This window comes from Calonectris borealis, chromosome 4 (genome assembly GCF_964195595.1).
Source record: "Calonectris borealis chromosome 4, bCalBor7.hap1.2, whole genome shotgun sequence".
Taxonomy (NCBI): Eukaryota; Metazoa; Chordata; class Aves; order Procellariiformes; family Procellariidae; genus Calonectris; species Calonectris borealis.
In genome coordinates, this window is record NC_134315.1 from 4,477,145 (window position 1) to 4,503,470 (window position 26,326).

The 26,326-nt window shown below is 37.4% G+C and overlaps 1 protein-coding gene across 2 annotated transcripts in view; it reads left to right on the plus strand.

Annotated features, from left to right (window-relative positions):
* The window catches only part of CTNNA2 (catenin alpha 2), a 527,667-nt gene that overhangs the window by 121,082 nt on the left and 380,259 nt on the right, over positions 1-26,326 (plus strand). For both annotated transcript variants that reach the window (XM_075148429.1, XM_075148430.1), the window contains exons 4-6: positions 19,032-19,198; positions 23,041-23,160; positions 25,268-25,534. In XM_075148429.1, coding sequence (XP_075004530.1) covers positions 19,032-19,198; positions 23,041-23,160; positions 25,268-25,534 — 554 coding nt within the window. The remainder of the gene's footprint in view (positions 1-19,031; positions 19,199-23,040; positions 23,161-25,267; positions 25,535-26,326) is intronic.

Sequence of the window (26,326 nt, forward strand, 5' to 3'; positions counted from 1 at the left end):
TCAGCTTGGCAATGGAATGACCTCAGATAACTCTGTGTAGGTGACCTCTAAAACTTCCATCACCCGTGATGGAAGTTTTTAAGAGAGCAAAGGTAATATGAGTTTCACCAGCTGTCTAATATAGCGATGGATAGAGTTAGGGAAACTGGGTGGGAAGGTGGTCTGGAGCGACGTTGTCTTGGAGACGTAAATTGGGAAGTAGTCCATCCAGGGGAGAAAGTCAAGGAGATGAGCTTGAGATTTGGTTATTACTCTATGCCTCGGTCACATTGCTTTGAATGAAGAGCTGGTGGACAATACGGGATGTGTTGCAAAGCCAACCTTCACCCAAAGGGAAAGACCGGGTTTCCTTCTGCACTGCCACCATTTTCCTGCCCTGTTGCCTTTACCTCGCCAGTCCTGCTCCCTTCCCTGTGCTGAATGATGAAAACAGGATTATTTCCAATCTTTCAAAAACTGTAAGAAAATGTCAAGAGTGATTTAGTAATGGTGACACAGAAAAAAGTTACTAACAAACTTACACAAAAAATTTTTGTTCTGTTGAGTAAGTGTTGTAAATAAGGTGGTAAAATATATTTTCAATTTAAAAAAGCAAGGTTTTGTTTGTTCAGAATGTAATTGTAAATACTGCTGTAATTCACCTAAAAAGTGGGAACCTTGGGTTCTGATCCGTGTTACCAGCATTATTTCTAATTACCCACTCGCATTGAATGAGAAAGATGTAAGCAGTCCTTGGAGCAATAAACTATCTGGGACTCTTCTTTGCACCTTCCTCGGTCCTCCTCCTTGCCTAAACTATGTTTCCGTCTGTGTTCTTTATTTTTGACTACATTTTCCATGGCAGTCATCCAACTTTAAAAGCAGTTGTGAAGAAGCTTCGTTCTCCCATACAGATTAGGCTTTAATTTTGGATATGGTTTGAGAAAGTGGTAGTTGATGAGAGAAGTAATAAAAATGACAGCATGAAAATTTGAAATACACTTCCCAATGTCTGAATGCTAAAAGGTTCTCAGTTAATGTGTAAAAGACTTTAATTTATTGTCTTTCCATTTACCATTTTGAACACGTCTGGAGTACACTTTTCACATATTACAAAGGCCAGTATTCTGAGTAATGCTTTACAGAGTGAGGGAATATAAAATGTTATAATCAAATAATATGCACTGCTTTCCTCTGAGAAGTGTCAAATTATAGTGTTCTGATTGCCAGCTGTCACATTTTCTCTCAGTTTTAGTCCCTTTATCAGAGACAAATACTTTTTAAACTTTAGGTCTGCGAGATCTTATGGCTGCGGTTTATATACGAAAACTGGAAAAGGAGACTTTCTATAGTGCCTATGCGATTTAGAATTATTTTTACAACTACTAAAAATAAAAGTCTAGACTCTCCGCTGATTTTGATTTGTGATGTTTGCAAATCTCATTCATCCGTAATTGTCCCAAATTTGACTTTCAGGGCTGTGCTTGGCGCTTTTTCTTTGTGTTTGTTTTAATTGCAGATAATTCAGTTTCTAGACTCTGTTTATATTATTATATCATTTCTACAGTATTTGATGAAACATATGTTGCTTTTCTGCACAAAAATATATCAACCCTGTCTTGCTTTCACCTGTTTCTTCTGGACCTTATTGTTTTAAATCACTCTTAATTTTATTACTTTGATCATGCTGTTATTTTATGGCTAACTTGCTAGATATGATTGTCCACAAACATCTGCCTGCATTAAGCTACTATTCAGTTAATTTTAATATATTTCCCACTGGCTGAAGCAGTTTCCATTTTCTCCTCTCATTTATCTTGTATTGTGTTCCTTCCCTATTGCTTCTACATCTGAGAATGCTTTCCATGCAGAAAAGCTCTCTTTCTATTTCTTCTGAGTCTGTATAGCTAATAGGAAAAAAATGTTAGAGCATTAGGACTGTCCTTTATAGATACCTGGGCATGGCAGAAATTATGTTGAATTTATAGCATAACATTGAAACAAAAAGAAATAGGTATAAATGCCTCATGAATACTGTATGCTCGGAAATTGAAAGAAAGTTTCAAAGTCGGAGGACTGAGGTTCTGGAATAAGCCAGACAGAGCAATAACAGAGGCAGAAGGTGGTGAGGGAGTTGTAGAATAAATCTGTCTGTTTATGATGAATACTGGAAGACTGTATACTATGATTGCCAGTGGAAGCAAGTAACTAGACATGACGATCTAGGAATGCTTCCAGTCCCGTGTTCCTGCATACAACATGATCTGGTTGAGTGCAAGGGTCGTACACGGTACTTACAAAATCATTTTGGCCCATTTTTAATTCTATCCAAAGGATACCTTGAGGTTGCATGGTAGGACAAACTTTTTATTTTCTTTCTTCATTTGTCTTTATTTCCACTTTCCCCGTTTCCCTTTTTCTTCTGCACTTTGGCTATGATTTTCCTGACTAAGCCAATCTTTTTTGCCTTGGCCTCAGTGCAAACTAAAGATGTGCGATTTGGTTTGGTGGGTTTTTTTTTTTTTTGTTTTTTTTTTTTTTCTTCAATTCAATGTGAGGTGGAAATAGCTCTAATTAGCTCTAAATACACTGGTTTAAGGAGCAGAGGTGCTCTAGCGAGGCTAGCATAGAAATCTATATGGACATCTGCTAACAAGTGCATTGAAAAGATACAGCTGATGACTATTCCTGATAGTTAAGCACAGTTTTTACACATCTCATTGTCGTGGTTTAACCTGGCAGGCAGCCAAATACCACGCAGCCGCTCGCTCACTCCCCCCGCCCCCCCAGTGGGACGGGGAGAGAATCAGAAGGGTAGGAGTGAGAAAAACTTGTGGGTTGAGATAAAGACAGTTTAATAGAACAGAAGAGGGGAAAAAAAAAAAAAAAATGATAGAATATACAAAATGAGTGATGCACAATGCAATTGCTCACCACCCGCGCTGACCGATAACCAAGTAGCGATCGGTGCTTCCTGGATCACGCCCACCGTTCATATACTGAGCATGACGTCACATGGTATGGAATACCCCATTAGCCAGCTGGGCTGGCTGTCCTGATTATGTTCCCTCCCATCTTGTGTACCTAGCTCAGTCAGTAGGCACGGGAGCTGTCCTTGGACTAGGAGGGCACTTAGCAACAACTGAAAACATCAGTGTGTTATCAACATTCTCCTCGTACTAAATCCAAAACACAGCACTAGGAAGAAATTTAACCCTATCCCAGCCGAAACTAGGACACTCATGTTTCTTAATATGTTTCCAAAGTGACACCTATGTGTGCAGCTCTCACTAATGATTGTTTTTTTCTGTTCTTGTTAAAAATAACAATAATCATGTATTGTTTATGAACCTTTTATTATACAAAACATACTGATCTGCCTTTCTATGGGTTGGTGGCGGTCCCTAGATCAGCTTTGTGTTTTGATCCCTGCACCAGAGTGTAATTTCACAGTATGAAGTTCAGGTATCTCTTTATCTCTCTGCACAGAAGCTCTTGCAGTTTTGAAACATTCATGCATCGTGTGTAGTTATATAAGGGGCTATGTTATATTAACACCTGTATGATATATGAGTTCCAACTGAAACTGGCAATGAGGGTATTAAAATGTTTCCAAGTCAAGTTTAGATGAAAGATCGTTATGGTCTGTGAAATTTTTTTTTTTTATGTAATTCCCAATTTTGGAAAGATAGGCTTAGTTTTCATGTAGATTGATGCTTTGGGCATGATTTCAGAAATCCTTGACAAGTTATTTTATGGTGTAAAAATAACTGCATTGGGTCTCAAATATAGGTTACCGTAAATAATGTGTGCAGATTATGTGAACAGATAGTAGAAATGAAATAACTTAATTCTTTAAAAGTGCTGTTGTGCCTTTTATCTCTTGCTCTATGTCAACCTGCAAGTGCTCTCCTTTGTATTCTTTGTTGTCTTCTTTTTCTTATCTTTTCTTATTGTAAACTTATACCATAGGCTTTCCCTGCGCTGGTGACTCTCCTTGGTCTGCTTTTCTCCTTTCTCGTGCTATCTCATACTGGAGTACCTTTTTTGCATTTAAATTTTTCCTATTATTTTTCTATCTTGACCACAAAACCCTAAATTGTCCAACATCAACATGCCTGTTCTCTTAATCCCAGTCAGGGTGTTGCAGAAAGGCTTTTTTTACTTTTAGCCATGTTTGTTTCCCAGATTTATAATAATGATGATAAGGATATGCTGCATGCCTCTATTATTTTCATAATCTTCCCATTTCCTTTATCTCAGGCTCATCAGAAAGCTGGGTGTTCAGCAGGCAACCATACCTCTTGCTATATTAATCCCCAGGCTACAGCGTGCTTGGAAATGTGCTCTGTTCAGAGCCAGGTGGTCCCTGCTTCTCTTACTGCTTCTGTCAAGTCATTCACAAATAAGAACTAAGTACAAGAAAAGGCATAAATTATCAGGAATATAAAGCAATGCAAAACTGACCTCTTAAAACATCTAGTGAGCTGGTCAATCCAGTAGACTGATCAGTCTCATCATCAGTCCTACCCACCTCCTCACAGAGCTTCCCATGAGTTGACATTAGTAACTTGCTTCTCCTTCTGTTCTCAGAGCTCGTTGGGAATTTTTGATAAATTTTGTTAATAAACTGTGGCTTGCTGGAAAATATCAACCCTTTGAAACTGAAGCTTATCTCAAAAAATATCAATTTCAACTAAACTTTTCATTGGGCAGGTTTTTTTATGTGATGATAGAAAACGATGGAGCTGATTCTAATTATGATTTTGAACTTAGTTCACAGTGCCTAGGGCATAGAGATATAATCTACCCACTAACTTGCTCGGCTATACAGTATTTGTAAGCCTCTTCAAGACCCAGAATGCAAGTAACATCCAGAATGATGGAATCTGTCTGCCTAGTGGAGAATGCCACAGTAGTTTTCTTAGGGCGCTTCCTTTTCTATGCCTGTTAGAAAGTTGTGTGTGCTTTTGAAATGTTGTTCCTTTTTATACCTGATAAATTTCACTCACATTTATTAATCACAATTCTCTTTACAATTCATAAATTTTTATGCAGAAACCTATTAAATGATTAAATTCAAGACTGTAATTGCTAAGACTCACAGAAAAAGTTTTTTCTTTGTCAGTTACATTAATTTTAATCCTTTTTCACAGTAATTATTTTAATAAATTTACTACACACAGTTCACCAAAAAGATGTCAACTTTTCCTAGCAATTGCCACTGTAGTTATTTGAATAGTTTTTTCTTGTTTATGTGATGAAATATTCTACTCATTTTGAATGTGCTTCTTGTTTCCGTTCTGCAGCTGTCTGGTAAAGAAGGAAACACTTATTATTTTTGATTAGAAATCCCAAATTTTTAGAATAAACATAGAAATTGTGGAAAAACTACTAGCTGAACAAAGAAACAATAGGCTTCCTGCAGTGCTGAATCCTGCACCCCAGTATCTTGCTGCATGGCAGAAATCTGTTCTGCTTCGTAGTGATTGTTGAAAGACAGTCCTGCCACCTTCAATATCTGAACTACCCAAACAAGCACACCCAGGTTTTCTTGGAAAAGATATTATTGGGTTCCCTCCCGGCTGGAGTGTGAGAGCAAACTAGCTTGTGTCTAGCTTTGGGCAATCAGGTTTATCAGGCCACTGGGACAACGCAAGGAGAGAACCAATTTGGCAACACACATGCTACTTTGAGATAAAAAGAAACATTTTTCTTGTCTTCTGTAGACACTGAAGTTCAGCTGCATGACTTTTGCCAGGAAACAAATAAGGCCACATTATGATTCAGTTTGAGTTTGAATTTTTAAATTTGCTTCTGTGTTTATTGATATCTTAAGAGGTCCAGCGTGTTTTCATGTTCCCTAGCACCAACCACAATGTTGAACATCTGAAACGTTCATATTGATGTTCATGATCTCTCCAGTTCAGAGAAAGCTAATCAGTTGTTTAGTTTATCCCTGAAGGATGTTAAACTGTGGAGTAACTGAGAGCTGCAGACAAAGAGGGATTAGAAATGGTAATGTATTCTCACATCCAAAACAATTTACTTTTGAATTGAAATTTAATTAATGTTTTATTGTACTTAAGTGTATCAGCGATGTTTCAAATGCACTATTAATCTGACTATTAATTAGAAAAGTTCTTTCTAAAGTGTAACATTTGTGAAATAATTGTTTTAGATTGTCAATGTGGCTAAATATCTTAAAGTTCTGTATTCTTGGTATTTTACTATCCCTTAGGAAAGAAGTAGTTGGTTTAATTAAAATTATACATTTTAATGGTCTATGAAGTGAATGAGATGGTGCGCTATTGGATCTAAATGCGAATATTGAATTTAAAATACATATTAGCTTTGAGGCTATCCATTGTGCTTTAAAATACATAGTGATTCATCTTCCATCGCTTTATCTAAATGTCAAACGTAAAGTGAGTCAAATTTAAGTGAACTAGATTGTCTGTATAATCAATTCCAGAGAGACACAGCTCTAGTAGCTGAAACGTAATGGGAAAAGATCAGGCTGGATCATATATGGCCTTTTCTGGCCTTGAAATCTATTAATATGATGAGAACAGTGGTCATTCTTCCACAGACAGGGAACAAAATCCCAACTGCAAGTGAAGGGGGAAATGAGTTTAGGGGGCATAGTAATAAAGGTTTAGAAGAAAAGCATTAGGGAAGGGAAGATGAAGATTTAACAGCCATTCGTGTGAAGCTTTGGGAATTCTGAATAGCATTTATAATGCATATTTATGTTTAGTAAGTATACAGCATTCTTCAGGATGAAAATACTCTGCAAATTACTTCCCAATTTTAACAAATGATTATACAATGTCACATAGAGATTACTACTGAAATGAACTATTTTCAGTTATGGAGAATAGATTTTAAAGTACTGTAAACAAAATATATTTTAAGATATGGGGTAAATAATCAATATGATTATTAAGGTAGGAGGAATATAGACAGTGAGAAACCAACCATCAAAGACCAGATTTAGTCTATTATTCCTGAATCAGAAACTTGGCAGTTGGCGAGTATACTGGAATGGGCAGTAAGTGGTCCCACTCTGTTTGGTGAGTTTCTAGACAAGTCCAAAGGGGATAACATTGCAGATCTTTGCATCCTGAAGGGTTTGGGTTGGTTTGTTTTAATGACAAGACAGCATCCATGAGGAAAGGATTAAAAACCTGCTTACATTATTTAAATATACCCCATTAGCAATTATGGGTTATTCAAATCTATCATATTATCATTTAGTATCATAAACACTGTTCTATATGGAATCTGTAACTCAGTTTGGGTCTGTACATTATTTTAATTTAGAACAGCTTCATAACAATGCTTTTGCTCTAATTACAAGGAGAGCGCTCTAAAATACTTTAATTAGGTCATGGATCAGTTTTCACGGTCTTTTTAGTCTTGGATGTGTAGAACAAAAGACAAAATCTAAAAGAAATGGATTAATTAGACCATAGCTTTATTAATTTCTTCCATTTGAGAACTGCTTGGGAATGGTACATACACTCAAGCTGTCATTGTTTCCTTAATTATTTCCAGGTGCTTGGAGTGTTGTTAGCGTCCCCTACTGATCAGAGCTGTTCTCTAGATGGGTGCTTTGTGCCCAGGATCTTCTATCTCTTAATAAACACTTCAAGGCTTTGCAAAAATGGCATTTCCTCAGTGTATTAACCATTAAGAGCTTCCTTTCTTAATAGGTGGATGCCTACCTTTAAGTCTGCTTATGATTCTAAAAGTTCTAGTAGCTCAACACAGCATTTTTATGCACCTCTACCAAAAAATGTGCCAGTAATCACCATTGGTACCTCTCAGCCATCCCTTTACTCTTTTTTCCTGTATGCCATCCCCAGCAACTTGCACTAGGCTAAAATAAGAATTGCTTTTTCAAAGACATTGGATCAGAAGATATCTTCTTTACCCATAAGTCCAATCAATGATTCCCATAGCAAATGGTGTATAAAAATTGACAGCTTTTCACGTGTGTAAATGAAATGCATCTTTCTCTACAGGGCTTTTTTTTGTAAACTGCATGAAATCAAAATCATCATTTGTTACTTAAATAATACACGTTACAATTGTTTTTCAACGTGTTTTCAACCCATCGTGTTGGCTTTGGTGTTTTGTCTGATGAAAGAGAAGACGGCTCAGTTTGATGAGCAAGTAGAAAATGGGTATTTTTTTCTGGTTAGGTTTTTGCCAGCTTATAGAAAACCAGTTTACCATAGTGGGAAATGCCTGCCAGACTTGGCATGGTGAAGGCAGCAGGAGTGTGTATGTGTGTGTCGGGCAAAGGAAACACAATTATTGCCGCACCAACTTAGTCACGTATCATAAGAAAATTAGTTGAAGAGAGTAACTTCTTTTAAACAGAATTCCCATTCTGTATCCATAAAACAAAGTGGTGGTGCCTTTGTTTTTCAGGATACTGCAAATTACATATTAGTCCTAAAGAAGCCATGATCAACATATTTGTTTTGCTTTTGTCACTACTGTTAAACATTATGTGATTGCATCTGAAGAAAAGAGCTGATAAGATCCAGAGAGTAGCTCATCTTGACTTCCAGTGTTATAGAATTGTACAGTTCGGGTCTTGTTCCAGCACTGTTATGGTAGTAGCCGTCGTGCACACTCCTGAAGTTGTTTGATATCTGGAGGAAGGAGAGATTTCACTGAATCACAGAGGCTGGGAGGGACCTCTGGAGATAGTCTAGTTCAATGCCCGTACTTAAAGCAGGGTCAGCTAGAGCAGGTTGCCCAGGACTGCGTCCAGTCAGGTTTTCGATATCTCCACTGATGGAGACTCCACAATCTCTCTGGGAAGCCTGTTCTGGTTTTCGATTCCTTTCATGATAAAAATAAAAATAAAAAATAATAATAAAAAAAATGGAAAATCCATTTCAATGTATGCCCATTGCCTCTTGTCCTTTTATTAGATACCACTGAGAAGAGCCTTGTTCTTCATTCCCCCCTATCAGGTATTTGTATGCATGGGTAAGATCTCCCTGAGCCATCCAGCTCTCTCAACTTGTCCTCATATGACAGATACTCCAATCCTTTAATCATCTAGTAGCCCTTTGTTGGTTTTTGCCCCAGTATGCCCATGTCTGTCTTATACTGGGGAACCCAGAACTGGACATAGCACTCCAGGCATGGTCTCACCTGTTCCGAATAGAAAAGGATCACCTCCTCCACCTTGCTGTTCCTAATGCAGCCCAGGATGCTGTTGACCTTTGCCACGAGGGTGCATTGCTGGTTCATGTTCATGTTGTTATCCACCAGCATCCTCGGGTCTTCCTCTGCAGAGCTGTCTTCCAGCCTGTTGGCCCTCAGCATGTGCTGATGCCTGGGGTTACTCCTGCCCAGTCGCAGCACTTTGCATTTCCCTTTATTAAGCTGTATTAAGTTTCTGTTTTTCCATTTCTCTGGGGTGTTGAGATCCCTCTGAATGGCAGCACAACCATCTGGTGTATCAACCAGCCCTCCCAGTTTTGTATCATTGGCAAACTTGCTCTCTGTCCCATCATCTAGGTCATTAATGAAGAGGTTGAACAGTCTTGGCTCCAGTATTAATCCATGGAATACTCCACTAGTGACTCGCCTCCAGCTGGACTTCATGCCACTGATCACAACCCTGTGAGACCAGCAGTTCGGCCAATTTTCAATGCACTTTACTATCCACTTAGCAAGCTAACACTTCATCGGTTTCTCTATGAGGATGTCCCAGGAGATAGGAGATCTTACTAAAAGCAACATCCCCTGTTCTCCTTGTGTTCAAGGTCAGGTTGGACAGGGCTTTGAGCAGCCTGATCTAGTGGAAGATGTCCCTACCCACGGCAGGGGTGTTGGACTAGGTGATCTTTAAAGGTCCCTTGCAATCCAAACCGTTGTATGATTCCCCTTGTCATCTCATTGTAGAAGGCTATCAGATTGATTGGACATGGTTTCCCCTTCATAAATTAATGCTGACTATTCCCAATCACCTTCCCTTTCTTCATAAATTTGGAAATGGCTTCCAGGAATATTTGCTCCATCTCTTTTTACAGGGATTGAGGTGAGGCTCTCTGGATCTACTTTCTTTCCCTTCTCAAAGAAAGGATGACATTTGCTTTCTTCCAGTCTTCAGGAAGCTACCCCAATCAATCACCATGATCTTTCAAAGATAATTGGGAGTGAACTGGGGCAGCTCCCTTGGCATCTGTGGGTGCACTCCATCAGGGCTCATGTCTTAGGCATGTCCAGTCTTTTTAAATGTTCCCTAACCAAGGATAAGCCTGCCTGCCTTCTTTCCCACTGCTCTCAGGGGCCTGGGATTCCCAAAGACAAGTCTGGTTATTTAGCCTGGTTATTATTTTTGTAAATATTAGTAATCTGTTACTCCACTTAATATGGTCACACTGATATTTTTAAACTGGTTTTTATCAGAATATATGTCTGTAAATTAAATCCTATGAAAGCCCACATTTATGAAAATTGGATGGTTGCTTTTTGTCAGTTACACTTGCAAGTTGTTTATTTTTTGAAAAAAAATCATGTCATTATCCTTTAATTTCTCTTTGATATACCTGCATAGATACGTACATATATTTTTTTGTGTGTATCTGTCTAAGAACATCATGGAATACTTACACATTTCTGTTGTTTATTAACACTTTCCCTAGCTACTGGTATAATAAAAATATTTTCTTTTCAGTGAAAAATAGGAAGCAATCAACCTAATAGTTTCTGGAATATATTCAGAAAATAAAAAATTTCTGAATGGATGTATTTATATATAGTTTTTGAATATGTGTATATATATATGTATATGTATATAAAATTATAGGAAAAATGTATAGATTTGTTGACTTCATCTGTTTTTCTGATTTTTTTTTTTCCCTCAGGTTGATTTTCACTTTCAATATGTAGCAATGACTTAACACCTTTCCAGTTGTTTGGGACCTTATTCCATTTTAAGACTTTAAGGATGAGAAGTAGAAATTTGAATAGAATTCAGCATGAGACATGCAGTGGACTGTACATTCCTTTTCCCCTTTGATGTTCGGTTTTTGGGTTATACTGAATAATTCAGAATTTTGGTGACCTTTGCAATCGTCTGTTGCTAGCTTTTTGTAGAAGTTAAGCTTGTAGAACTTGAATTACCTTACATGGATTACTAGGTGACTTGTATGTGTACGTGATTCTTGTTAAATTACCTGTAAAGACATCTTTAACTGCTTCTATATGAGTGCCTAAATTTAAGATCCAAAATGAAATGACATCTTATTTTAAAAATCTAAGGGAAAAGGGTTTTTTTTGAGAATCAGGTCTAAAAGACTCTATTTCTAGGTGCTGTAACTTTGTTAGGAGAGAGTGACTGAGTATGACTGAATCTAATCTTACATTACCCCTCAAGGAAGGATAGATAGAGTCGGTCCCCCAGTTAAATCCTATCAGAGCAAGCTAAGTGGTTTGATAGTGATGTTGGGAAATGGTAGCTATAGGTTTGAACCTTCTCAAGCTGATGAGATCCCAGAACCTAAATAATAACTTTGGACACATCTTCTAGTGCAGGGAAGTGGCTTGTTGTGTGGCTGTTGTCAGATTCACAAAATCAGAATGGTTGAGATTGGAAGGGACTTCTGGAGTCATCTGGTCTAACCATCCTGCTCAAGAAGGGCAACCCAGAGCTGTTTGCCCAGGATTGTGTCCAGATGGCTGTTGAATATCTCCAAGAATGGAGACTCCACAACTTCTCAGGGCAACCTGTTCCAGTGCTCAGTCACTCTCACAGTAAAAAAAAAAGTGTTTCCTGATGTTCAGAGGGACCCTCCTGTGTCTCAGTTTGTGCCCATTGCCCCTTGTCCTGTCACTGGGCACTGCTGGAAAGAGCTTGGCTCTGTCCTTTTTGCACCCTCCCTTCAGGTGTTTGTAGACATTGATGAGACCCCCCGGAGCCTTCTCTTCTCCAGGTCCCAGCTCTCCCAGCCTTTCCTCATAGCAGAGATGCTCCAGCCCCTTTGTCATCTTCGGGGCCCTTTGTGAGACTCTCTCTGGTCTGTCCATGTCTCTCTTGTACTGGGGAGCCCAGAACTGGACACAGTGCTCCAGGTGTGGCCTCACCAGTGCTGAGTAGAGGGGAAGGATCATCTCCTCAATCTGCAAAGGCGGCCAATGGTATCCCGTCCCGGGCTGCATTAGACAAAAAGAAGAGAATTCTACAAGAAATAAAAAACTTTCACCCCCATGCAAAATGGATCTAAGCGCATGAAGTGTTGTCCAACTATAAGTCCTAATTTCACACAAGCAGCAGTTCTACCAGTAATCATTAGAATTCAGGAATTAGGCTGGATTTCAGTGTTGGGAGGTGGGGGGTTTTGGTTATTTTTTTGTTTTAGTTTGGGTTTTTTGTTTTCTTTTCTTTTTATGATGAGCATTTCTTAATGTGGCTAATAGGGGCTTTCTCCACTGAATGTTCTAGGGTTTTAAAATCACTTTCTAACCCAACTAAGACTCTTCATTTACAAAATGTAAATTAAATACACACTTTTTTCTCAAAGCAAGGTGCCAAAGAATTTAGTATGTGGGTCTTAGCGAGAAAATGGCTGACACTATATGTCTAACAAAAAAGGTATATGAATCCTGCAAGGTATCAGGTGAAGTATTTCTCGCAGCTGCAAATGATATCTCCTAGAAAACTGCAGTTCTTATCACATGTATTCCAGGAACATAATTGTTTCATAGGGCTGCTGAAATGATTATAGGAATGGATATTCTATGCAATAAGAGGAAACTGAAGTACTGCTTCTAATCTGTCATGGCTCATTGCAAAAATGCATGAAGCGAAAAAGGGACGATAGGAAACACAGTGGAAGAAGAATACTTACTTCAATTGAAGGACAAATGGGGCATGAGAAGGAATGGATATAAATTATCTACAAATACAGTCAGTATGGAATTAAAGTGTCTCTAATGAAGAAAAACTGACAGATTTTGGAGTTCATTTTGGAATGAGTTTCCTACTTCCAGTAGGATTAATTGGGGTTAAATGTCTGAGCTGTTTCTAAGATGGAAGCTTGATAAGTTTGTGAGTGTAGTTATTATCATATTAAGATTATTATTAATTATATTATGACATGACTGTCTGCAGTGGCAAGGAAGCAGACCTGATGACTCAAGATGTCTGTGTTTCTTGCTTTGATCTAATTTTCACTGGAAGTAATTTAATATAGATTACAGAATAACTTGAAATGGATTTCGAAAAAAATGGGTAGCTAAAAAGTAGAGTTGGCTTTTTCCAGAAAAAAAGTTTTCTCTGAAAAATAATTTGACTAGCTGTGGCTCCAGCATTACCTTTGGCCTAACAGCAGTTTGGTGCTATTTCTGTACAAGGATAAAAATACATTAATTGGCACTGAGATAGACAATCCTTCCTCCCCAATATTAGCTGGCTTTCTGGGTTATTATATTTTAAATTGTGAACTACTAGTTCTTTATAAGATTTAAACAACCTGCTGTGAACTTTTGTATTAATACTTTTTTGATTTGCTTATTTTTTTATGTTTATTTCATACTTTCTGCTTAATTATTTTGGAGAAGATTTATTTCACCTAACTTTAGCTTTCTGAGGTTAAATAACTAATGCAAACTTCTTAAACTGTTGTTTTGACCCTCCGTGTATTTTCCCTCTGTCCACCAGTGTTGATTTTCAAATGTATTTGCTGGTTGTATCTCCTTGTATAGTCAAGCCTAAGAAGATAATTTTCTTGCTTGCTTTCCTGGTGCCTCTGGCCAATTACCAAATATGATTTTCTTCTTTCATAGGTCAATATTAATATTTATCTGAAGCTACAGACTGGTAATTTGGCAGAAAACTGTAAAACCTCTTCAGTACCAAAATAGAAGTTAAACAATTTGTAGGCATCTGATTCCAAAATCCACAACTTGCTTTGGCTGCTATTTCATCTCATTTTGGATATACCTAAAGTTCATGTACTTTCACATACAAAAGTTTTGTTGCTGGATGCTCAGAATCACTTCCATCTCATCTGAATCCAACTTAGAGCTGAAATAAAGGAAAACCTTGCGGGGCTTTTCATATCATTGCATGTATCCCTTGGGTTCCGTCAGCTAGATATGCTCTAAGAGTGCATATTGGATCAAGCTTTCTACATAAAGCTGTGGTAGTTGGTTTCCGTTAATAAATAACCAAAGGGAAGATGATGCCTTCTCAACTGTTACACTGATTAGATGAATCCAGTTGTCCACATTTTGAATCAAATTCCCAGGTTAGGAAATTCAAATCCAACCCTTGCCCACATGCTAGACTCTAAGCTATTCTGTGGTCGCTCTCAGCCTCTCTTTTTACATGGAGTATTTTGAGTCACTGACTCAAAAATAATAATAATAAAAAGATTTGTGGAAATTTCATTCCCAATTTTTAGCACACTCACAGCCAAGAGTTGTTGATAAATTTTTCCAATAACTGCTTGGTTTAAAGTATGTGTCAGAAAAATCTTCGTGGCCTCAGAGTTCCTTGCTCCTAGTTTCAGTGATTTGGCACACGGGTAAAATGCCTGGGGACATAGGTGCAGCAAATTGTGGTCTTCCTCTGCAGAAACCTAGTTGTTTCTCTGCGGAGACCAGGTACCTAGAACTTTGACTCTGCGATGCTGAGCAATATAACATTTAAGCATGTTTAGAAATTTGTTTTGTTGTCTCTTTATCTGACAATGATTTTTTGTTCCTTTTCTTTTAAGAAATCTTTTGAGAGTTTTGGTAACCTTATGGAAATCTAAGAAAAGTATGCAGCCTTAGAAATGAGCTATTTGAATTTTTCTACTCAAATTGTATAGTATCAGCGTATCATTCAAGATACATTGCACACAAATTATAATAAGAACACACAGTCCTAATGGTAATATAATAAGGAAAAGAGTTCTGGTGGGAATTATTCACTGTGACTGTCTTAAGTCACTCCTCCGCTATTTGCATTGTCTTATGGGAAGTTATGCCATCTGGGATGTTTTTTGAATGTTGTTATAATGGTCTTGAAAGCAATATAAATATGCTTTGATTTCACATTAGAAGTACTTTCTTTCTGAGCTTCTACACTGGAGACAAAGAGGATTTTTTTTTTTTTATTTTTTTAATAATAACAAAGTTTGGGTTAATATAAAATCTCATTTGAAATGGTGTTTGCTCCTTTTTCAGCCTGATTTCTTAGGGAAATGAGGCTTGCATAATTATTGATCTGTTAGTAACTCCTAATATATTTAAATTGTTGTCCAGTTTCAAGCTATGCAAAAGAATGTAAACATAATTAAAAAAAATTAAAAAATCAGCAACTGGCGAGAGAAGAAAACGATAAAAACTCAGACTTGCGTTCACACCAAGAGCAAGGCAGGTGCAATTCAGTCTTGCCTTTGCCGTTGGCCGGCTGGTCGAGCAACGCGTGCGTAGTCCTGACAAGGCAGAGCACATGCTCTTTCTCTCTGATTGAAAGTGTTAGGGAGAAAATACGGTAGAGTGGGTTTTCAGGCAGTGTGGTAGGGAGATAGGTGAAAATTAATATAAACCTCTTAATTCAGGTGCACAGGCATAAACTTTTATTATATGAATTGATAAAATTGTGGTTTGAAAAGGTCATACCAAACTCAAATATAGAAACTGCTGAAAGTTTATGGTACATTTAGAAAATGCTGAATTTTAAAAAAAGCAACTTGCACACAGAGCTTTCTTTCAGCAAATGGTAACAGTAAAAAGAAAGCTAAGTCAGTAGATCATCTTAAAAATAGTTTTTGCTTGGCGTAGCCACAATATAATTCCAGGTAATACATCGATGGGATTGTATTCCATAGCTGGGCTAGCTTATTTTAAATACTTTTAACAAGTCTACACCACAGAACGCCACACATTTTGGAGATACCCAAGCTGGTCTGAAGTTAGTGAAGCGGCATAACAGCAGGGCAGCCCAATGCAGCTACACTAACTTGGATCCTCAGTCATCAGCGTGGTGCAGTCTAAGCTAATTAGAACTGGCTCTGAGCAAGACTCATCAGCTGGTACATGACAGTGTGCAGATACAGCTAAGTTGCTTCTGACCGCAGAGGCAGCGAGCGCCTAGGATTTGGGTTTAGAGGCTTCTGTACTGGGTTGTTTTCCATAGCCTTTTGAAGTCCTTTAAAATACACAAATGTTTTCCTCATAGATTGGATTAATAGTATCATCTCTGAATTTCTATTTTTTAATGCATAATTTTTCTCCCATTTCTTGAATTATGAAGGAAGATAAGGCATTTTCACTTCATTATTTTTCAGCTGACACTGTTAAGAAGCAAGGTGGTGTAATCACCCATTTCCTACCAGGATGAAAGTAGATAGCAAGTGATGCATGTTTTCCCTGTTGCCTGGAATAAGATTCTATTAGTTCATAACAATTTTTAAGATTGCGGCTTACTCAAAACCATTCTAATAACCTTTTTGAATCAGTCAATTTTTCTGGGGGCCTCAGCATTTAATATTAAGTAATTTCTATATTCTAATCGATTCATCCTTGATGTTCTCGTCACAATTAGGAGTCAGTTGGCTTTCACTTCTGATGTTACAGTAATGCTTACAGTGTAGTTATTAGTACAAATATTTAGATTTTAGTTTTAATGACAGGACCAGGTTCCTGTTCCTACATCTAGAACTGTATTATTTTGCAAGTAACTTTTGAAATACAAATGCATCATTCTGTTTTCCCAATGATCAGTGAAAAACCTATTTTTTTATGTGTCTGGAATTGTTTTGGAAAATTATGTACTGATATATGTTCTATATTTCTGTATGGTCTACGTGCTATATTATTGCTTTTCTGGTGATTACAAAAAAAGAAACATTTTATGGCACAAGTCCCTTCACTATCTTCTGTGAGTCATATATGAAAGGAAAAGATATGTGCCATTCTTTTTCAGTTACCACTGCATTAAACTATTAGTTTATTTGTCTTCCAGTGGCGTGCTGTTTATTTTTCATTCACTAAGTCTTTCTTACATATCAGAATTTACCTGATCTTCTCATGATGTTAACCACATTTCTGTGTAATTTAATGTAACATTTACCTTTTTGGTTGAGCTTCATGTTCTGTGTTGGCTTAAATTAGATTATCAAATCTTTGAAAGATGATTTTAAAAAATCTTTTATGCCCAGTTATGCAACTTATTCCTTGTAAATACGGGGGGAAAAAAGTTCCCACTTTCTGATTTCGAGGTCTTTGCCACTGGTATCTTGCCTACTTCTCTGAATGCATTGCGCTGTCCCTGGCTCACCCTTCTTTCCAATCAGGTGTTTCCTTCAGCTTCTCCCTGTCCTCCTTTTGCTTCTGTATTCCAACCTGGTCCTAGTCTTGCTCCTTTAAAAGCACTATTTCCTTTGGTAGCTGAAAGCTGTTAGATCTCAGCTTTACAGAAAGAACTCGAGCCCTTTCAGTGCCGGGAGCATTAAGTACTCCTTCTTCTCCCATCTGCTAAAAAGAAGTAAAGTTAATCCTTAAAAATCTTGCTTTAGTTACCAAGTACCATGTTGAATAAGATGCTTGTTGCTGGAATTAAACAGGAATAACATGTCCAGGCACCAGCATGTTTCGTTTGTTATACAAGAGAGTGTTTTGCTTTGTCCGCAGAGAGGCAGCAATAGGGATATCCGGGCAGTTTGGGATGGTGGATAGAGTGAGCAGAGGAGACGGGGCAGTGAAATCATAGCAGCGATGGTCACAAAAGGAATCATGAGGTTTAACAAGGCCAAGTGCTGGGTCCTGCACTTCGGCCACAACAACCCCAGGCAACGCTACAGGCTTGGGGAAGAGTGGCTGGAAAGCTGCCCAGAGGAAAAGGATCTGGGGGTGCTGGTTGACAGCCGGCTGAACATGAGCCGGCAGTGTGCCCAGGTGGCCAAGAAGGCCAGCGGCATCCTGGCCTGTATCAGAACTAGTGTGGCCAGCAGGAGCAGGGAGGTGATCGTGCCCCTGTACTGGGCACTGGTGAGGCCACACCTCGAATCCTGTGTTCAGTTTTGGGCCCCTCACGACAAGAAGGACATGGAGGTGCTGGAGCGTGTCCAGAGGAGGGCAACGAAGCTGGTGAAGGGCCTGGAGCACAAGTCTGATGGGGAACAGCTGAGGGAACTGGGACTGTTTAGCCTGGAGAAGAGGAGGCTGAGGGGAGACCTCATCGCGCTCTACAACTCCCTGAAAGGAGGTTGTAGCGGGGTGGGTGTTGGTCTCTTCTGCCAAGTAAGAAGTGATAGGATGAGAGGAAATGGCCTCAAGTTGTGCCTGGGGAGGTTTACATTGGATATTAGGAAAAATGTGTTCACCGAAAGGGTTGTCAAGCATTGGAAGTGGTTGAATCACCATCCCTGGAGGTATTTAGAAGACGTGTAGATGTGGTGCTTAGGGACATGGTTTAGCGGTGGATTTGGCAGTGCTAGGTTAACGGTTGGACTCGATGATTTTAAAGGTCTTTTCCAACGTAAGTGATTCTATGATTCTATGATTGGGGGAAAAAAAAATCTTTAATGGGAGTGGTAGCTCTTCTAGGTGGAGAAGAGCAGAGTAAGCATCTGAGCAAGAAGGCGAGGACTGGGGAGCAGTAGTGAAGGAGAAAGATGTAGGTTGAAGGCAGAATTGTAGAGAGGTGCAATCGGGATGATACTGTTGGGGTGCTCTGTCCCTACCAGTGCAGGTGAGTTCTGTTTTTCTAGAACACACACTGCTGTTTTTCTTGTGCTGCTTCTGCTTAGCAGTCTGTCTTGGTGTTTTGGTTTCCTTTCTAGTTGTTACAGGTGACTGCTCTAGAAGAAGAACAGTTTGGGAATAAAGAAAAAAAGGCAGAGAGTATCGAGGCAGTTGCTGCACATGTTTTAAAAAAATATTTCTCCTGAGCAATTCAATATTCAGTAACTAAGCCATTAACTTTTTCCGAACAGCAGTTAGTTTAGTGAGTTGTTTATACTTTCCAGAAAAAAGTATAAGTGTAAAACTTATCTTTAATTACCATTTTGTTTCAATTCTAGGAGAAACAATGAGAATCGCCTCTTCGGAGTTTGCTGACGATCCGTGCTCCTCGGTGAAACGGGGCACCATGGTGCGGGCTGCTCGAGCCTTGCTTTCTGCTGTCACTCGCTTACTCATCCTGGCTGATATGGCTGACGTCATGAGGCTTCTATCACATCTGAAAATTGTATGCATTTTTAATGTTCTGTATTCTTTTTGCATGTTTCGTGTGTAGAAAAATAGGGAACAAATCAGTAATGGATGTCACTGTTCACATTTCTTACTCTCACTGTTTTTTCTTCAAGTGCTGAACAAGAAGTAGGAGATAGCACATTTCTACATTAGTCCTATTCATTTTCTAATTTTGCAGAAATTAATTTTCAGAGACTTAAAGTAAAAATTATCAGTTCTCTTCAATGCCTGGACTAGTACTGCTGTTAAGCAGCTCTCGGAACTGAAGAGATGCATTTACTTAACTCACCTTGCCTGTTATCCGGATGGTTTACTAACTCGGTACTTGTCAAGTATTGCTATCTTGTGGCAGATTTGGGGTACTACAGTTGTTCCACTTTTTTTTTTTTTTCTGCACGACTTCTGGATGTATCAAAAGATTGAATCTTTAATTTGGAGTGAGACAATAGTACAAGTGTCTAATCAGTCATGAAAGAGGAAAAATAGAATAAAGAGGAATTAAAGATTGCCAGATAGTTTGGTATGGATTTGTATTCCCTTTGGCTACCACCATTCACGTTTTTATACAGGAGTATTAAAAGACTTCGCAGTTGAAACTGGGAAATGGATTTCCCCCCCCCCCCCCCCATTATTGGACTATTTCACTTTTATTGCATAAACAAATAAACAAAAACCTCTGAAACAAAACAAAATTTTGCAGAAACTCATATACAGAGTATTTAAAGCCTGCAGAGTGCACGTGTGAGTTTAGCAGAGGAGATGGAGAGTTACTTCTTTTCAGTAACTGTCCAAAAAGTATTTTCTTTTTTTTTTTAATTTGTCTTTTCAACAGTGTAACTGTACAACAATATTATGTTCTGGAAAAACAATGAGAACCCTTCAACTTACAAACTGCAGATAAGCTAAATAGTTTGAAAACAGTTTTCATAATGAAAAAGGCAGATTTTTCTGCACAGATTCTAGTGAGCTCTGCTCTAATGAACGGAATGCTGCTCTCGTAATTGTCAGCATGTGGCTCTGATTATGTGCAGCGTAAGCATTGTCTCTCTCGAATATGCTTTTAATTTTTCCCTACTATAATACTCCATGCAACTGTAACTCAAATAATCCTTTGCTAGAGAGACTAACACTTTAATATTATAAACAACAGATTTTTCTAAACATTATGATTAAAATTCAGATTCAAGGTCTTTCATAGGCGATTAGAAATATTGTTCTCACATCTGAGATTTCTTCCTTCTGTTACAGCAGTGTACACTGTTATTTAAAACACAAATGTCCAATACTGTTTTGTAAGTGAGTGTATTTACTTACACAGTTTGCACCCTAGATTTGCAAGGGCAGTGTATGGCAATGCGGTTTGTAATCTCTGCATTTATCAGATGTTATTATGAATCCTGTTTCCAAGAAGCCAGACATCTCTGGTTGTTTTTAGCAAAATTCAACTTACAATCCTTAAATTTGATTTTTTTTTTTTCCAGGTTAAAACGGGTAATTTATCTCTGAGGATTGACAGTGTCAATATTTTTATCTTACCATTTTATAATGCAAACTAATTTTAGGTGAATAAAAATTAAATTATTAGGAAATCAAAGGATTTATATTTTACCACATTGATGAAGGGACAGCTTTTGTATTGGCTTAAAGGTAACATTCAAAGATTGGTGTAAGTTAACCATAAAATTAATAAACTAAAATCACTCTGCATGTCAAAGTTATGAAGCCTGATTTATACTGAAATGTACTGTAATCAGTTTTCCCTGAAAGCATGTCAAAGGAGTGAGTTACGCTTCAGACTTCGTGGGAAATAGCGCATTTTAATTAATGTTTTAGAGTGAATATATGCAGATGCTTTCTGGAAGGACACTCAGTCATTTCTTTCAGATTCTCTTTTGCATTACTAAAATTAGTAAGAGTGCTTATTGCAGTGAAGCTTGTGTTAACACTCATAAAATAGCATATACTAATATAGTATGTGATCATGCACATACAGAATTATGAGTCTATTGTGATCAATTACATACTAGTTAATCAGAGGAACACGTCTGTACAGTTGAGCGAAGTCGTGTTTTTTTTGAGGATAGAGAACTTGCGCCAACATGAATTTGTAAAAGAAATTATAAAAAAAAAGGGGGTTGTGCTCATGTCCTTTCAAATACTTCTCAGTCTCTTAATTTTGAAATTTCATGGACTTGAGCCCAGACTGACACAATAGAGTATGATCAACGTCTTTCGAAATCTGATTATCAGAGTGGAATCTGCAACAAATTCTCTAGCAATTTTATTTAATAGGGAGCTGGCAGGACTTATAAAAATGCGTATCAGTTTGTCATGCCTGTGCTCATCATTACAAACATGTTAAAGATGAAAGTTTCAGGTAGTTTAATATAAGTGCTTCTTGATCTGAAAAAAGATGTTCATATTTTGCTGGGAATCCTGCAAGAACAAATTAGTTAATACAATGAAGCTTTTGTAATTTTTGTTAATGCTTAAGGCAGGCAGTTCAGCTTTAAAAACTGCTGTTCTTTTTAACAGTAAAAGAAAAGGTAATTGGATTCTGAATAAGGTGTAGCTTGCAACTCTAGACAGTATAAAATTTCCAACATACCAGCTATGGATTTATATGCTTGAATTATAGATTTTCCTATAGAAATGTATGGGTTTGCTACTCTACTGCCCTGTAATTTGTAAATCTGCAGTAAGTAGATAAAAGCTCAAAATAAAAATATCCTCTCTTGCTGGTAGGAAAACACAGTTAGAGCAACACAAATGATAAAAAGGCAGGTTCTGCACATAATTGTGCCTTTCTAAATTCATTAGATGCCAGCTACTGCTGAATTTATGGGTTCCCAGCAGCGTTTGGAGAGTAAGCTGCAAGCCTCTGCTCTTGCATAGGAGCATGTCCCTTGCAGAATTAGCTGTTTCTCTTTGAGGGGAAAATTTGTCTGTTATTGAAAGCTTATGCGCATTGTTGTGAATTGAAGCAATAGGTTTTAGAAAGAAGGATGAATAGAAGCTTTTCAGTTTTCAATCTTTTTGCTTGGAGGAGAGAAATACAACTTTGAATTTTCATTTAGTCACAGGAAAATTTCCTTTACTTATTGTATGAAAAGAGCATTTTTATCCCTTCAGATATTTCTCCTTGCTGTACATAAGGCAAAGTTTCACAATAGATTTGGTAGATTAACTTGTTGGTATAACTGGGGTTTTATATCTTTGCCTGTTAGCTGCAGGATGACTGAATAACTGCAGGTATGTTTTCTTTGGTAGATTCTTTTCTCAATTTTAAAGTAACTGAAAAAGGAAAGCTGAGAAAAAGAAATAATAAATATATTCTGGGTTGAATCTATTGTTGTTTCATTTATTTCACAAAGATACAGTGTTTTGGATGTATCAGAGTAAATTTAAATCTTAATGGTAAGTTTTTTTGAGTTTCCTTTTCAAACATTATTTCTTGTTCAGAATTAATAACTTCCCTTCATTTTCCCATAAAGCCTCACATAAGAATGTATTCATCTATTTTGTTTTAAAACCTGCAGATATTAAACATTTCATCTGATAAGTGTGAGTGGGGAAATTAATACAGTTATGGCCTTTACATGAGTTTTACATGCTACCAAAGTAAATGGAAAGTAATGCAGAAAGACAATCAGACAGCTTCTCTATTAAGAAATCTAATTAAAGTTAGTGGGACTATCACAAAGCCACTGTACAGTGATGGACATAAAAGCTAAATAGGGTCCATATAATAGAGAGTATTGGGTAGAATAGTTATAGACTTTGTCAAAGAGTGCATCCAGATTAAAATGCTAACACAGTTGATATATTATGTTCTAGGTAGAGGAAGCACTAGAAGCCGTGAAAAATGCAACAAATGAGCAAGATTTAGCGAATCGCTTTAAAGAATTTGGAAAAGAGATGGTAAAACTGAACTATGTAGCTGCTAGACGACAACAGGTGAGTATATTTTAAAGCAGCGGTTGAGAAAGTTAGTCTTGGTTCTGAAGATCTTGTATATTATGTCCAAGACTGGTTTAAAATGTACAATAAGTAATTGCTGTGTCATAGCCTATAATTTAATCACATTGATTTTTTTGAATGTGATGAAGTTTTTTAAAAAATGCAATTTTTTAAAGAATATTTTCCAAGTGGCTTCAATTAATAGCAGAACGAAGGATGAAAAGGCCAGTGATTCAGGAGATTAAGGGTAGTTTTCATTTGATGATTATTCCGATTTAATTCTAATTTATGCTGATTTGAGGTCACTGTGACAGCTGGTAAAGCACAAGCTCTTTGGTAGTCTAGTATAATTCAAATTCAGGAAGAACAGAAATCTACTCTTTGTTTAAAACCATCATTATTCATTTTCAGATACTCAAAAAAAGCAAGTACTCAATTCATTCATTACCAAGGCAGATGGAAAAAAAGACCAGAAAGTCACGATAACATTTATTCAATGCTTGCATTTATACAACTTTGCAATAAAGACAACTTTCTCCCAAGCACTGTTCTTTTTAAGAGTTCAGACAGTGCTGTCACTGTGGAGTTGTATAAGGTCTCTCCCACTTCGATTGTATTTGAATACCACCAATCATTCAGGGGTATAGTCTTTGTATAGCACAGCACACCAGATTTAGAAAGCTGGCTTTCCATATATATCCTTCTATTTCTTTATTTTCTGTATTACAGTAATCACAATTTACTTCTGTATCATTATTGTATTTTTTATGAAATACAACATTTTCAGAGTTATACTGAAATTAAATAAATTTAAAATGTGAAGTCTAGTCACTATATGAACAGTACTATTCTGTATGTTCAGACACTTCCCGTGTGGAAGTATAGCTACAAATACGGGAAAAAGAGAAAAATGTGAAAGCCAATGAAGCTATATGTCTCTTAGGTTCTTACTGGAGGTATGAAAAGGTAACAGAAAATCTTAGTTATAAACTGTTTAAAATTTTCTTCTTAAGGCGCATTTTTGTAATGCCAGTAAGGTTTTCCATATAACTGTGGAAAATCTTGACAGCATTAGAATTTACTGCTTAGATGTTTGTACATTTTCCTTTCATCTCTTCTGTTTTGTAGCCTGTTAAAGTTTTTAGGAACTTAATTCTCTCTGAAAACTGTTGTCTCATGTGCGGTTGAAATTAGTCAATGGGTAGAACCTTTAAATCCAGAGTATCTGGGTTCTTTTTTAACTGTTGCCATAGATTCTATGTGTGAACGTAAGTAAACCATTCAGCTCTCCAGACTTCTTTCTTCATAGTTTTAAAATAGAAGCAATAATGTTTTATTACTCCTTATGAATATTGTTAGGACTACCTTACCTAATGTTTGAAAGGCTTTCATGGACAGTGTGATATATCCTATAAATAAATAAATTCAAGGATTAAATAACAATAATACAGTGTCATCTTATTCTGGTTAACATATTGTACAGTATCTGATTGATGCCTGATGTCGGGGAAACAAAAGAAAGTATATGTCATTAAAACAAATACTAAATTATATGAGGACTAGAAGAAAATATGAAGGAAAGGCTAAAAATAATGAGGGACGTATTTATTAGGTCTTTAAAAACTAAATACACATTTATCAATGTAATATTTTTAGGTTTGGATTTTTGTAAAGGTCTACCTTATGATGATTTTATAAAGGACATAGGTATAGTACTTACAAAATTATGGCACTTGCTGCTACAGGATTGTTGCACTCCCATTGCCTTTATGGAATCAGCAGACTGAATCCAGCCAATCAGGAAGAGTAATTTTGAATGTTTTATATAAATTTTCTGCGGGTCTTTGAATGAGGGAAGCATATAGACTCTTTGATAAGAAAATATTGCGAGCAGAATGTCACAGCTGTAGCTACACAGAAGGAATGGACTTTCTTGGGCAGGAGGAAGATTTCTTCCTGTGATTTATGGTAGATTCTGTCATTGATTCCATCTCTGCAAAATCACTGGATGGTATTTATGCAGAGACACTTAAGCTGTATAGACAATACATTCTAACACGAAAACTTGCGCTTACAACTATAAAAATTGTGTGGTTTTGTATAGGAACTGAAAGATCCTCACTGCAGGGACGAAATGGCCGCAGCTCGAGGTGCTCTGAAGAAGAATGCCACTATGTTGTATACTGCATCCCAAGCATTCCTCCGTCACCCTGACGTTGCAGCCACTAGGGCCAACAGAGACTACGTCTTCAAGCAAGTACAAGAAGCAATTGCTGGTATCTCCAACGCTGCCCAGGCCACCTCACCCACTGATGAGAACAAGGGGCACACCGGCATAGGAGAGCTTGCCGCTGCACTAAATGAATTTGATGTAAGTATCAGAAGTGTATGGAAAATGAAGTGTTTCTCCATGAAATCTAAGGTGCTTTTGACTAAGTTGGTCTTGACGGGGACTCAAATTTCCCTTTTCATTCAGGTCCGTTTCCTCAGACTGCAGAGGCAAAGCGCAGACATTGATTTGTGTTATTTTTAATGAGGAATAGTTGTTTGCTGCTAATGGACTAGAATTACAAGGAGTTATTTGCGCTTATATGCAGCGGCTGTGATAGAAAGAAGTCCTCTTTTGCCCTAGTGTCCTTGAAAAATCTAACTACGTAGTTCTAAATAATGCAAAGTCTGATTAATCTGGCATTTTAGTTCTGTGACCAAGATCTGTGATTTGTTGAATGGCAAAATCAGATTTGTCTGGCAAGTTAGGAGGTCAAGACAATAAAATAGAGATGGTGATGGAGCTCAGCATCCTGGAAACATTAACATTAAACTTCAATCATGAATTCTGTTAATCAAAGATATGGAAAAAGCATTTTTCAAACACAGTTGGTACCAGTCACTTCAGCTGCAGGCAAAGTGCTGCAGCCTCTAGTCCAGAAATAGCTACAGCTTTGCTTAAGCAACTTTCCTAACAGCTAATTGTTTAACTGTTAATTTCATTGCCAGTCTTATATTATGATTTTTCCCTATCTGACAGTTGAGGACGGTTCTTTAGAAAGTGGAAAGAAAAATTAATTGCAGACAGTATCTGAAAATATGTTTTTTCTGTTTCATTCTGACTTTAGGTAAGGGTTTGTTAAAATGATAATTAGGGAATAGTGTCCTTTTCACT